Consider the following 14195-nt stretch of genomic DNA (forward strand, 5'->3'; position numbering starts at 1 on the left):
AAGCGGAACATGTTTTTGTTTTAAAGCAGAGCTCTTCACCTACAGAGCTCTTGTTCCTGCTTTTGCTGTGCTTCATGGTCTTTCAGGGGCTCCAGAGTATGCAGGGAGTTGTGGCACCTCTACCTACACAGCACACTTGTACGTGCAGTAGGACAGGGAAATGTTTGGCTTCTGCCATAGGATAGGAATAGCAGCAAACAGTACTGTTCTGTAGATAAAGGAACTAAATTTAATGTTTTTGCAGTTTGCGTTGGGATGCTCACCTGCAAAGTGCTTCAAAATATATATTTAATTCTTTATACAGTCTTGCTCCAAGTACAGAGTTCTGATGAAAGCAAATTCTTCCACTTCCCCACACAGACATTTTTCAGGTAAGGAAGCAACAATTGCTGCCATTTTTGCTTCAGGCAAAAATATTATGGCACAATATTTGGGAGAGTATTTAAATTAATTTTAAAGTAATATCAATATATTAGTACAAAAGTCTTATGGTGTCATAGAAAATAAATTTATGTGATCTGGGTGAGACGGCTCACTAGCACACAAAACTGCACAGAATCCTCCATGCTGAAGAAAAACCCAAAAGCTGTTTGGGGTTGCTTCGATGTTTAACCAAGAAGGAACCTACAAGGCAGCCCTGCAACAACCACACAGCTGAGGGTACCAAACAGGCTCAAGTGTAGTGCCAGCGGGGCCTGTCCTGTACAGCTGTGGTGGCACACGTGGATTTGGGCTGCATCCCAGAGATGCTGATGTATAAAAACAGCCTCCAGATGATTCATGGCTCCAGCAGCACTTATTCTTGTGCAGCTTCTGTACTGGGATGAATATTGAGCCTTTTGGCTAAGAAAATAATTTTAAAATCACAGAAAGGGAGAAACTACTCAGTGTGAATTAGTGGGAGCCATTAAACCCAGGCTGTTCCATAAATGAGAAGAAATTAGCATTCAGGATAGGGAATTAAGCTCAGTAGGGTTTATTTTTACAGTGCAGCATGCTAGCAAACTTCATGGCAGTACATGGAAGGAGTGAAGGGATCCATATCACTAGCATATGGAGCACAGGCAAAGACAGCTTATGTGAGTAATTTGACAACTACTTGGCTGCATTCTGCTCAAAATATTTGTGACAGCAGCAAGTCAGAGCTGCCACAAAGATGACAAATTCTTTGAAGTCCACTTGGGAATCTCCATTTTCATCCAGGTTCTTGAAGACATTATCAATAGCATCCTTGTCCTTCCCAGACTGCAAAAGGAAAAGAGCAGGTTGATCTGAGAGGATGCATGACCCCAGTGCAGCAACATCTCCACCCACACTCCAAACAAGGTCCTTGACTGGGCTCTGGGCACTTGCTAAGGTCCCCTGTCTTCCCACTGTCTGCACAGCAGCAGCAAGTACCCAAAGCATTTTGTATTACACCTGAGAGCTGCAGTCATGCACTGTCACAGAGAGGCAGGTTTGCTACATTTAAAAGTGTTTATCACCATTAAAGCTGTGTAACACAAAGCCCTGAGGACACTACCCAGATGAATTAAATGCCATGAGTTCCCCATCCACTCCCCTGGAAAGGCTCAGCTGGAGCTCAGGCAGCTTGCAGTTTTGCAAAATGATGCTTTCCTGAGGCAAATGTCAAATTTAAGCTTCATTGAATACCTTCATGCCAGAAAAGATGCAAACAGCCTCAAAAGTGCTTTGAGTGCTGCCACTGGCCTTATGGCCCAGCAGAAGCTGCTCACAGGGTCTGGTGGCTGGAAAGGTGCCTCCTGAAGCCTGCGGGATGCTGAGCTTGAGTTACCAGAGCAAATCTTTTTCTAAGTTGTCATTATTCTTCTAAGTTGCCATTAATCTGATGGAATGACTGGACACAGTCATCAATCACAGCTGTCATGGCTTCATGAGAGGGAAATTCTGCTTATCAAACCTGATTTCCTTTTACGACAAAGTAACCCACCTAGATGATCAAGGGAAGACAGTTGATGTCATCTTTTTGAATTTCAGTAAAGCTTTCAATACTGTCTGTCACAGGATCATTCTGGACGAAATATCCAGCACACAGGTGGATAAACACAATATGGGATGAGTGAGCAGCTGGCTCGTGGGTGGGGCAAAAAGGGTTCCAGTGAATGGGATGACCTCAGACTGGGGGCCTATCACTAGTGGGGTTCCACAGGGTTCCATCCTTGTCCTTGTGCTCTTCAACATCTTCATAAATGACTCGGACATAGGACTGGAAAGGATACTGAGCAAGTTTGCAGATGATACAAAACTGAGAGGGCCTGCTGACTCTGTTAAAGGCAGAGAGGCCCTGCAGAGACATCTCAAGAAATGAGAGGGCTGGGCAATCATCAATCATATGACGGGAACATGGGTAAGTGCCAGATTCTGCACGTGGGATGGGGCAACCTTGGATGTACAGACAGCTGGGGAATGAGATGCTGGAAAGCAGCACCATGGAAGGGCACCTGGGGGGCTGGTTAATGGCAAGTTGAACGTGAGTCAGCAGTGCCCTGGCAGCCAGGAGGGCCAATCTTGTCCTGGGGACATCAGGCACAGCATCACCACTTGGGCAAGGGAGGGGATCGTCCCACTCTGCTCTGCACTGGGGCGGCCTCACCTCGAGTGCTGAGGGCAGTTCTGGGCCCCACAATACAGAAAAGACATGAAACTATTAGAGAGTGTCCAAAGGAGGGCAACAAAGATGCTGAAGGGCCTTGAGGGGAAGCCGTGTGAGGAGCAGCTGAGGTCACTTGGTCTGTTCAGCCTGGAGGAGACTGAGGGGAGACCTCATTGCAGTTCCAGCTTCCTTGTGAGGGGAAGAGGAGGGGCAGGCAATGATCTCTTTTCTCTGGTGCCCAGTGTAGGAAGTTGTGTCAGGGGAGATTTAAGTTAAATATTAGGAAAAGAATTCTTCTTCCCAGAGGGCAGCTGGGCACTGGAACAGGCTCCCCAGGGAAGTGATCACAGCACCAAGCCTGGCAGAGTTCAAGAAGAGTTTGGACAATGCTCTCAGGCACAAGGTGTGATTCTTGAGGATGTTGCTGTGCGGGGCCAGAGGTTTGACTCAATGATCTTTGTGAGTCCCTTCCGACTCTGTATATTTTGTGATTCTGTGAACATCTCAAGGCTGATGCTAAGCAATGCATCATCAAAGTAGAAAGTGGTTGTTTGGGGTTTTGGTTTTGATTTTCTTTTGGTTTGGTGTTTGTTTCTTTTTTTCATTTTGTCTATCTATCTATCTATCTATCACCTATCCATCTATCTATCTATCTATCTATCTAGCTATCTAAAGAAGTTATTTTCTAAAATAACTTACAGGAGGGATTTTTGGCTTTGATAATCTACAGGGATTTTAGAGGCTGCAATTTTAACATTAAACAGGAGATGGCAGTACAGACCTGTTTAATGTAGGAAACAAGCGTGTGGCTTTTGAAGATTAAAAAAAGTCTGCTATTGTATTAGAAAGAAATTATACAGGCTTTTGGAAAACATCCACCAATTTTAAATAATTATTTAAATAATTAATATTAATAATTTAATAGTATTTAAATAATAATAATAATTTAAATCTGAAGGCATTTTTTTATCATGATCTATTAACTAAATTTCTTATTCTGTAATTTAATATATCACTTTAAATACAGTGTATTTAATATCACTAAAAATTGAAACAGTTCCCTAGATTTGACTGATGAATGTGTCTGGAAGGTTTTCTACATTTTCACTTTGTAAATTACAGTGGTTTAATTTTATAAATGAATATTTAAAATTATTTAGTGAACTATATGAACTAGTTTTAGCCTCTGAATTATTTCTGAAATGCACAAGTGGGAATTGGCTTTGGAAACTGTTTATAACTGAGTCCAGTCCTTCAGTCTGGTGGTATTTCTGCCTGATTGATTCAAGACCTTTCCAGGCAGTTGTGAGCTGTGTCAGCTATAACCAATTCTAAGGCCAAAGGCATACACGAGTGTTTAAAAAAACCTGTTTTCCAGAATTTCTTGCAAGTAAAAAGCATGGATATAAATGGCAAGAAAATACAGGTAGAACTTTTTTCTGAAGTCATACTTATGTTCTCAATTTTTTTTCTTGCAATTATCAGTCTGGCAGGACAGGAACAAGGAACATTGTTTAAATTTATTTAAAATACTGGCATAAAAATGCCTCTTTTTTTTTTCCCTAGAAGAAGTAAAGCAGGAAAAGGAGATGGAGATTGGAATACAAGAGAACAACTAGCTAATTACCTTCCTGGAAAATTCCAGTTTTTCCACCAGTTGCAGGAAGTAAGTAGAGCCAGTAAGAGCAGCTGTGGGGAACTGGCAAAAGTGGTGCCTGGTCACCAAACACAGTCAGGGCAGACCTCAGAGCATCATCCCATGTGGTAGCTGCCTAGTACAGTGGCTCCCCAGCCTTATTTAGACCAAATGTGGAGTGTCTGGGGGATTTCCACACCCTCCCAGAACAGTGGTTTTGTTGTTGGTTTAGTTTCTCTTTCCATGGAAGTGCTGTGGGTACCACACAGCTCCATGCTCAGGAGCAGGACCCTTCTGTGATGCTGTTGCGTCCCAAGCACTGATCTTACAAAGCTTTCTCAGAAACATTGGAATCTATCCCCCCGAGCCTTTATCCCCCAGGTCCTTGTTCTGAATATTGCATCTTTTTGATTCGTGAGACATAACTCCAGCAGGCATGGATTTCATATGGTGAATTCATACAGTTTACATGGAAAGATGCTAAATTGTGTCAAGTGCCCTGGCTGCAGTACCCTGAAATAGTTGTTAAAAAACTGAACTATGCTGGATACAAAAATTGAGAGTGACACAAGGAGCATTTGGTTCTAGACTTTTGCCATTAAGAACAGTAAATGTACAAATAGGGAAACATTACTCCAGTGTGGAAAGAACAATGTATTCAAAAGTATTGTCTGGATTTTTGGTGAAGGGAAACAAATAAAAAAACCCAAACAACTGAAAATGAAAACTATTTGTCTCCCTAGCAGCTAAAGCTTTCACTAGAACAGATTAAGCCTTTTGAATATCTACTTAAATGCACTTTATGATTACATACAAATCTATGTTGTAAAATATATTTCCATGTCTTTCTTTTTCTATTAAAGGCAAATGCCAAATACTTTGCTCTGAATTAATCTGTTGTTCTGGTTTATGCATCATTTTGATGAGCATACTGAGTATGTAGTATAAATACCTAGAGAAGGTAAGTGAATGAATATTTAGAGAGATTCCCCATCTGCAATCAAGATCTTCAGTTGCTGACAGCACAACTACCTTCACTGCAGTTGTGACATGAAGTGAGATGATAAATCCAGGGATAAACAGAAGTAAGTGAATTCTGAAGTTGAAACCCAATCTATTTCAAAGCCATTGTCCTGATAACTCAAGTGATGAATTTAGCAAACAGGGGAAAACCCTGCATATTAAAATCAGTTTTACACAGTTTGTGCAAAACATTTTTTAAATTGTGTATTTTCCTGTAAAAAATTGCATATTTTGGGATGTAATTTCGCTAAAAATGTACTAAAAGCTGTTTCTGCTCTTGTTCGTGCTACACAGAAACCGTGCCGTGCTGTTCTCTTACCGCAAGGAAATTTGGCAGCTCCTTTTCCAGGAGGGTCTTCAGCTCTGCTTTGCTGAGGGTTTGCCTGTTGCCGTCAGTCCTTGCATACTGGTCAAAGACAGCAATGGTCATTCCCATTGCAGTTTCCAGCTGAGACATGTTGCTGCTGGAGCCTGGCTTTCTCCTGAACAGGCACAGCCTCAGGGCTCTCTTGGAGGATGGAGCCTGCTCTGTTTCTGGGGTTCTTTATGCATCTGTCCCCTGCAATCAATGGCTGCACACCCAGGGGACAGTTATCCCTTAGCAAACACCTGTATCTGGGTACACACCTCCATGCCAACACCTATTCAAAACTCAGGCTTTATCACCCTGGTGTGACTGGTACAACCAGTTGCTCACCAGTAGAAACCAGCCTCTCCTTCAGGGTACACAGTGTGACTAACAAACGAAAATCAGGTTTTGTTACTGGCTGTTTGCTCAAGATTTGTTCCTTCAGATATCCCTATGGGAGCAGAGGGTTGGCAGCCCAGTTTCGGTGGAGTATCAGCCTGCTCAGGAGGAAGAGGAGCATCTCACCTCCTCCTCACCACCACAGTTAGGGACTGTCAGGGGCTGCAGACTTGGGCAGCCCTCTCTACCTAGTTACAGACCACATGGATCACTAGCACACACTTGGGATGGGATTCTCTGGATCAAAGGTAGAGATCTGCCATGCAGACAGCTAACACACTCAGTCCATAGTGGGTGTCACAAGCAGGTCTTCTGAACCAGCATCTCTCCAGGGCCAGCAAAGGGAACTGCTCCACAAAGAGCTTGCTCAGGTAGAGATATCTGAAGCAATAAACCTGATACTTGAGCAAACAGCCAATATCAAAATCCATCTTCATCTGCAGTAAAAAAACTTACTATTTACTTTACACAGTACAAATTTTGCAATGAAATGACTTGTTATGAAAACAAAAGGTCACTCTCAAGTCCTGTGTTCCTGTATGGCCTCTGATGAACTTTGTGGTTTGCTTGTAAACCAAGGTCCCCCATCATTAGACACCAAACTGGCTGGACTCACACCTACACAGAGCAGAGCTCTTTGAGGGTCTGTGCTGGGAGCTGGGTGGCACCTGGACAGTGGGAGCCCAGCTGGTGGAAGCTCATCAGCTGCAGCCATGCTGAATTTTGAACAAATTATGTTTTCTGGCCAAGCACAGGGTAACTTGGTCTCTGTCAAACTCCAGGTGCCTACACCAGACCTGGAGGAGCTCATTTGAGGTAATATCTAGAGTACGTAGAAGGAACACACTGAGCAAATTATTTGGGGAACTCTACCAAAACTAGGGCATCATGCATGAATAAGGTCGATGGATCCCAGGGAGCAGTAGCAGTGTTCTCTGTAGAAGACCCTGACTGTGGACTCCCAAAATGAAACCTGAGTTTGGATGTCTTTGGACATCCTTGAAGATGCTTTCAGAGAACTTTCCACTCATAAAATACTATAAAAAAGTTAGAAAAAATTGGTTTTTAATTAAGCAAAACTTTAAAAATTAAACTCCTTTCTCACAAATGCCTATAGCCACCTGTTCCCCAGGCAAAATCTGTCCTCTAACATCAACAATATCTCAGAGCAAGAGTACACATCACATGTATGTATGTATCTAGAACTGTTCTGAAACAAAATTCCTATGATTTTCCATCTGTCATTTTCCAACAACTGATTTTGCATTTCCCAAAAAATCACAGCAGCACCTCAGTCTGCATACTTCATTCAAACAGTTCATGAGAATTACTTGTTCCTGACTTCAACCTTACGACATAGTTGCAACTGATTTGCATTACAGGGATAAGGGTTTTAGGTTAAGTTTGAAAATTTTACATTAAAGTGCATGTTGAAACCTGTGGGGTTTCTTCAGAAGAAGGAACAAGAATAGAGCAAACAACTGGCTCTTGTCAGCTATGAACATCATCTGGTGTTTGCACACACACACAGGGGCAGTCACTGGTGTGTCAAGTGACAGGAACTTTTCTTTGTCCTTTTCTGACATGTATCTGTAACATGAATATTAAACATGTCCAGCAAAGAAAAAACAACTCCTCACTCTAAAGGAAAAAAAAAAAAAAATTATTTCATGCATTCTTATGACTTTGAATCATGAACATCAATGTTAGCTATACAGAAGGAAAAAAAATGTTCTCAAAAGGGCAGAGAGGGAGATCAGCTTCAGTCAACAGGATATGTCAGTATGTCCACTACTCTGCCATCTTTCAGCAGCAGAAAAGGTGTTCTCACACATTTTCCTCCACAAACAGGTAACTCACAATTTTTATGATGTGGCTGCAAAAGTGCTAAAACACAGAATAAACCACAGGACTTGAATTTCTACTAACTGAAAGGTCACCATGGCAGTGCTGCCTGGTTGGGTTTCTTTATTTTTGATGTGTATTTTATCTGTATTCATGCATGTTGTGCTGGTTTGGCCAAATTTAGAAATATATCCTCTGAGAGAAGGCAGGTTACAAACCACCCCTCCCAAAACTTTCCTCGAAGGAAAGTGAAGGAGATAAAAACTATTTATTTAACAAACACATGGGGAAAGGAAAATAATTCTAAATAATAAAGTCTCTCACTGTGAAGAAAAAACCTGGGAAAGTGTTGGAGTCCTCCCTTTGGTCTCCTCGGAGCTGGGGCTTGGCCCAGGGCCAGGCCCTCTGTGCCCGGTGGAAAGTCCTCCCGATGTGCTCTGATATTGAAGCAGTCCAGTAGAAAAGGGAGAAAATCCGAAATTCCAGGGAAGGAAAAAAGTTCAACTCTCAGTCTCTCTCCAGAGAAAAAGAAGCTGAAACTGGCCAAAAACTGACCCGGGAGCAGACAGTCAGGTGCTTCCTCCCTCCCCTGCCACAGCTGAAAAAAAGTCTCTATCTCTGTGTGACCTTGAACAAGCTGCAAACTGCTTTGAAGAAGTTTTGCTCAAATTTTTCTCCCTCCTCTCAGTTTAAAGGCATAGAAAGGCACAAAATTAATTCCTGGGCATAGGGCAGCGATATGGGATACACATCATAAAGTCACCCCAAGACATGTGCACAAACAACAGTACTGCTCAGAGTTTTCAATTCACACTTTCTGTACTGTTTAAATATTTTCTTATGATTTGTTTGCCATTAAAAACAGCAGCTTTGTGCACACAGCACAGGCTATTACAGTTGTTTGCAAAACCAAAACAGAGTACAAATAGAAGGCCCACATAGGACAGCAGGCAGTGTTTTGATGCCAACCTATCTGTCCAGTTCCCCAGTGAGAGAAGCCATTTTCTGTGGGCTTGTTCAAATTTTGTATTATAATTGTAATGTAAGTAATACTCATTTGCTTCTTTCAGGTTTCTTTCTTTGAAGAATGGTATAGGCAACAGCTTGGATGAACATTTACTGAGAGTTTGTACAGAATTAGGTCTTGCTGTTCCTAACTGGGACCAAAAGTTTAAATTATATATGTGATACAAATGTAGACTGTCACATGCATAATTTTCAAAACCCATTCACCTGTACCCAAACTTTATGGCATTTGGTCAGATATTCAGGCTTACATGAGGTTTGTGTGACTCTGTGCTGATACTATCTTAGAGAATAAATTTTATTCCATGCTCTTTGCAGCAGTGTCTGTTTTAGAAAAGTCTGAATAAATAGGCTTATCAATTCTACTGTAAAGGCCCATTTGAGTCACAGCCACATAAATAGATGAAATGGGATAGCTGAAACAGTAAACTTCTCTTAGAGCTTTTCAACCCTTACAGCTTATCTTATTCCTATAGGTGCAGGAAGCTACATGAGAAGGACTTTTTGATTTTCCACAAATCTGTTATGTATCTGGATGGCAGAAGCACAGGAGGAAGAAAACATAACCTGAAATTATGAACTTGTTTTTTTTCTTGTTTCTTAGCAGCAGTATGAAGAGCAATTTATTTTTCTCTTAGCAAGAGAGTAACATCTGAACAATAAACAAACATTTCATTTTCCACATTGAGATAAAATAGTCAAACCCCCCAAATGTTCCAGTGTCCTGGATAGTCTGTTGAACTTCAAATATCAACATACTTTATTTACTTTGCACTGCTTCTCAAGATTTTCTCTGAGTCTGGTTAACAGTTTTTAAAGGTCACTTCATTTCCGCAATACATGGTGAATTTATTTACGTCTAGTGAGCAAATGATGCAATTACTAAATTGCTTTGCAAAACAAAGTAAAAAAGATCTAAAAAACACTAAACAGGCACTGGTGGGGCACAGACAGAAGAGAAGTTTGTACAAAAACAGTGTGCTGTTCATGACACACTGGATAGGTTCTGTTAATTACAGACAGACAGTTTTTCACTGTTTTATTATCATTTACTTCTCAGAATATCCTAAAAATGTATTTCAAAAAATGCAATTAATAAGTTCACATATCATTTCAGTGAAGTTTAAAGGCAGGTAAAATGGAGAAGACCACAGTCAGCTAACTGGCTCTGTGATTTCCCGAGTTGAGAGCTGGAGCAGTAACACTGTCATCTGGCAAAGCTGTGCCATGGGAAACACACTTCCAGCACTGCATATTGACTCTAATCAAACACATTTATTAGTGCATGAGACATACCCACATCAGACTGCAAAATCAATGAATATATTTGCGGCCAATAAATTAATATTTGCAGGGTAAATACTTCTGTCTAGTTTTCAATCCTCATTTCAATAATTTCCTGGATGGCATTCTTTGCAGCATTCTTTTATACTTCAGTTTAAAGGTTCTTGATATTAAGCCTTCCAAGAACACCTCTTATTTTTAGTTGTAATGACAGAAAAAGAGGTCACACCCTAAGGTAACTTAATGTTGTCCCCACAAGTGCTATAGTTTCTAAAGCCATCATTCCACAGCCGGTGTCACACCAGCAGCCCAAGTGTCATTTTCTCTATTTTAACACTTATGTAAAATCCAACTCAGCTATCAGCCAATCTTGCTGTGCTGTGGTGAGCATAGTAAAAAGCTGGTCGGTGGTATGGTCAGAGAAAATAGGAAAAACAGAAGAAGAGAGAAGGGAAAAGAAAAACAAAGAGGAAAAGAAAAAGAAAGAGAAAAAGAAAAATCAGAAAGGATCAGAAAGTGCTGTGAGGGAGGATGGTTGTTTTGTAACACTTAAAGCAACTGAGCAAACCTTTTAAAGGAAGCTCCTATTTGTTATAGAGAGGTAAGGACATGCAAAAACGAATAAGCCAATTCCAAGAAAGCTTTCAAGAGACTTCTGTAGGCAGGGAGGAATACTTTGGCTCTGTTAAGATGTCATGCTCAAGCATGAATTAAGCAATACACTTTTTCCTTCATTGTACAAAAACATTTCCTGAGAGGAAGGAATCCCTAAGAGAAAATTGTCTACTGTTGAGAGTCCATGAAGGAAACATCAAAGAAACCCCTATGCATTCCCCTCAAAAAATTTTGTTTTTCATTTTGAAATATTAATTTATGTGCACACTGAGGATACGGGTAGGACTGACCTACTATCCCAGAACTATGTGTAAAGTGAGGTGATATCCAAAGATGCCATCAGGAAGATTTACAAGGCAAATTGATGGAGTGGAAGTTCCCCAGGCGCACACATTTACAGAGCTGGCTGCTTTCAGTTTCCTGAAAGCAATCACAGTGTAGTGTAGTGCAGCTGATAAGAGTGGGGCTTTTTCAGCAGTTCTGTCACTGTTAACAGGGCAGGAAATGCTGGGCTCAGAAATACTGGAAGCGGGGGTGGGAAATGCAACTAGAGCCTGCTTTTGTTGTTACAAACAACTTCAGATTTCACATATCAGAAAAAAAGAAGACCTTCAACAAATAAGAAAACAAAAAATGACCTGCACAGAAGTGGAAGAGTCCTTGCCTTAGAGAGGGGAATCCAACTATGAATAGAGTCTCACCTAGAAGAGAGGATGCTTGACCGTGTTGAGGAAATGTGGTCACGAAGCTGCATTATTTTAGCCAAAATTTATCCTTTGAATGTGCTTTTACCTATCTAGATGTCCTACCTAGTATGTGTCTTAACTAGGGTAGACATTGCTGTGACAGGACACTGGTTATGGTGTCTCAGGAACAACCTGTGCCTGTCTGATGATCTTGTGCTCAGCACCCAGACTCACCACTCACATAACTCTGCTACCACACTGCACATCAGAAGGTGAGGTGAGAAAGCAGTTGCAATTCTTTCTACCCAGAGGCAATTGGTATGAATTAAATGGTAACTACTCTTTCCATTTCCTTTCTTGCTTGATAGCAGCCCCTCTTTGAGATTAGATCTAGAGTCTTTAGATTAAGGTTAGTCTGTATTTAAAAAGAAACTTGAAATGACAGTTTTTAATATTGTGCAGCTGCTAATCTGAGAAAGCAGAGTTTTTCTATCTGAGAAAAAAAAAATTTTTTTTTGGTGTTTTTGGAGGGTCTGTCACCCTACTACCTGACCTTTTTCTGCTGTCTTTGTTAGAGAAGCTTTTGGCTTTTTTCTTCTCTCCAGAATTAAAAGCTATAAATCAAAAGGGGGAGCAACACCTATTACTTGCTTCCATGATTTATTTCCACAGCAGTATCAGAAGCCCTAACCATGGACTACAGTTGTGTTAGGCCAGGCAACTTACAGATATAGCATTCCTGGCTTATGGAGCTGAGCATTCAAGTTTAGGACAAGGCAAGGACATCAGCAGATAACAGAATACACAACATTTCAGAGCAAATGTACCTGACAGGCCCAGTTCCTTGTTATGATTTCAAACCCTTAAGTTGTTTAGTTATACCTCTAATCTCTGGTTGTCTTAAGTCCATTAATAATACCTAACACAGGTGCTGCGCTTGTTGCCTCTCTGCCTTACACTTTGTATACTCCTCCACCGCTGTGGAGTTGAATAGTTCCTGAAACAAAGTTAGGAAGCGCAGCTTTGGGTGTATAAGATGCTGCTGAGCCCTGCCAACAGACTCTACTCTGGAAAAAAGACAAGGAATTAATTTTTCTCACATCCTCTCAGCCAACAAAATTCACCAGCACCCAGCACCAGACCACATCAACTTAGCTAAAGACCTTTTACTAGATTGTAGCAGTTCATAAAAAGCCTTCCTTTCATCTCAGTATTTCACACTGTAGAAAACAAGAAACATTTACACATGATCACCTGCCCTTTCTCTTGGTTAGAGAAATGGCTTCGTGTTGTTTTGATATTTGTATTTTTTTGTCAGTTGTATTTGCAGTTTCCTGTTTACAAACAGAAGAGCACTTAGTGAAAAGAATGATAACAAAAAGCCCTTTACAGCTGCCCTCTTTGTAACCACGCAGGGGAGGCAGGATTGACTGAGTGGCTGTGCAGAGCTCATTTGCCAGGCAGGGTTAAACCACAACGTTGTTGCTGTTGTGGCAACCCCGTTATCAGGCACAGGAACATCAGTCACAGCACCACACATAAACAGGATGTTGATTGGAACACCTCATCATCCTGCCTGCTCTTGAGGGTCCTTAGTGTAATGGAGCCAGGAATGCCTGCTCCATAATCTTCTTCCTTAGATACTATGAGAGGAAAGAACCCCAGCTCAGGGCTTGGAAGAAAATGTGCGGTTCAAGCCAGATCGAACCCAGTCGCTAGGAGTAGCTGCCTAAGTGCTAGGTAGAGGAAATGAGATGTGACTCCTTGGATGGTTTTGCAATGGATTGGGAAAAGAGAAGTTCAGGCTCAAGTTGACTGTACTAGCTCTCCAAACCAGGGTCAGGAGCATGACAGGAACAGAGAGGGAGCCTCAGTTGTAGGACTATGACTAAGCCAAGCACATTGATGAGACATTAAAAGCACACAACACACACAAGGCTTTTGAATCCATTCTGCCAAACTTGCTCCTAAATCAGCATGCTTCAGCCTGTGCTTAACACCAGACTTTGGACATCAAATTAAATGGAACGGAACCATGACTTTTCAGCAGCTTGTTCAAAAGGAAATAGCCAATAAAATGGCTAAAAGCAAGGGCCCAGGACTCTCTTCAAGTTCTATTATTAGACAGATGCCTTCATTATATACTCATCGGTTAAACAGACAGTTAAAACTGAGATCATACTGCATGCCAGAACATGACCTGAGGTTAATTACAGAGCGCTCTTTTGTTTTAAAGCTAACAAAACAGCCAAGAAGAATTAAAACAGAGGGATTTATTGCTTCCCAAGTGGCACAGAAGCAGAGGAGTTAATATATTTGAGGCAGAGGTGTCAAAAGCGGGAGCTCTAAAAATACTCTGCTGGCTCATAGCCACCACTGTCAGCCACAGATAAAATAGGTCATGATAAATTGGGTGTAGTCTTCTACTGCCAGATGTTGGAAATGACCATGTTAACATACAAAATGTGAGCAGCTGTTAAAAAGGCAGCATTCTTTGCTGTTAGGAGCTACATTTAATCAACAATGTAATGAAAATAGGATTTGGAGAATATTAAGCTGCAGTTTAGTGGCAATCTCTTAATTTAGTGGTTTTCTTTAATAATTCCCAAACACTGTACATCTCATTGTGATGAAACAGAGAAGTAACCAGCAGTATACAGAACGACCAAAATTTACTGCACCCACTTACGTAACTGAGAGCTTCCTTGAACAGGACCT

General features: G+C 41.2%; 1 protein-coding gene across 1 annotated transcript; it reads right to left on the reverse strand.

The window, feature by feature from the left end:
- Positions 1-971: 971 nt before the first annotated feature.
- On the reverse strand, positions 972-6235 carry S100P (S100 calcium binding protein P). Its single transcript, XM_032110507.1, has 2 exons — positions 5593-6235; positions 972-1245 (listed from the first exon to the last, which is right to left on the reverse strand). Exons 1-2 carry the CDS (start codon positions 5728-5730, stop codon positions 1096-1098), a joined length of 288 nt encoding a protein of 95 aa, XP_031966398.1. The 5' UTR covers positions 5731-6235; the 3' UTR covers positions 972-1095.
- Between the last annotated feature and the right edge of the window lie 7960 nt (positions 6236-14195).

Source organism: Corvus moneduloides, chromosome 5 (assembly GCF_009650955.1).
Source record: "Corvus moneduloides isolate bCorMon1 chromosome 5, bCorMon1.pri, whole genome shotgun sequence".
NCBI classification, from domain to species: Eukaryota; Metazoa; Chordata; class Aves; order Passeriformes; family Corvidae; genus Corvus; species Corvus moneduloides.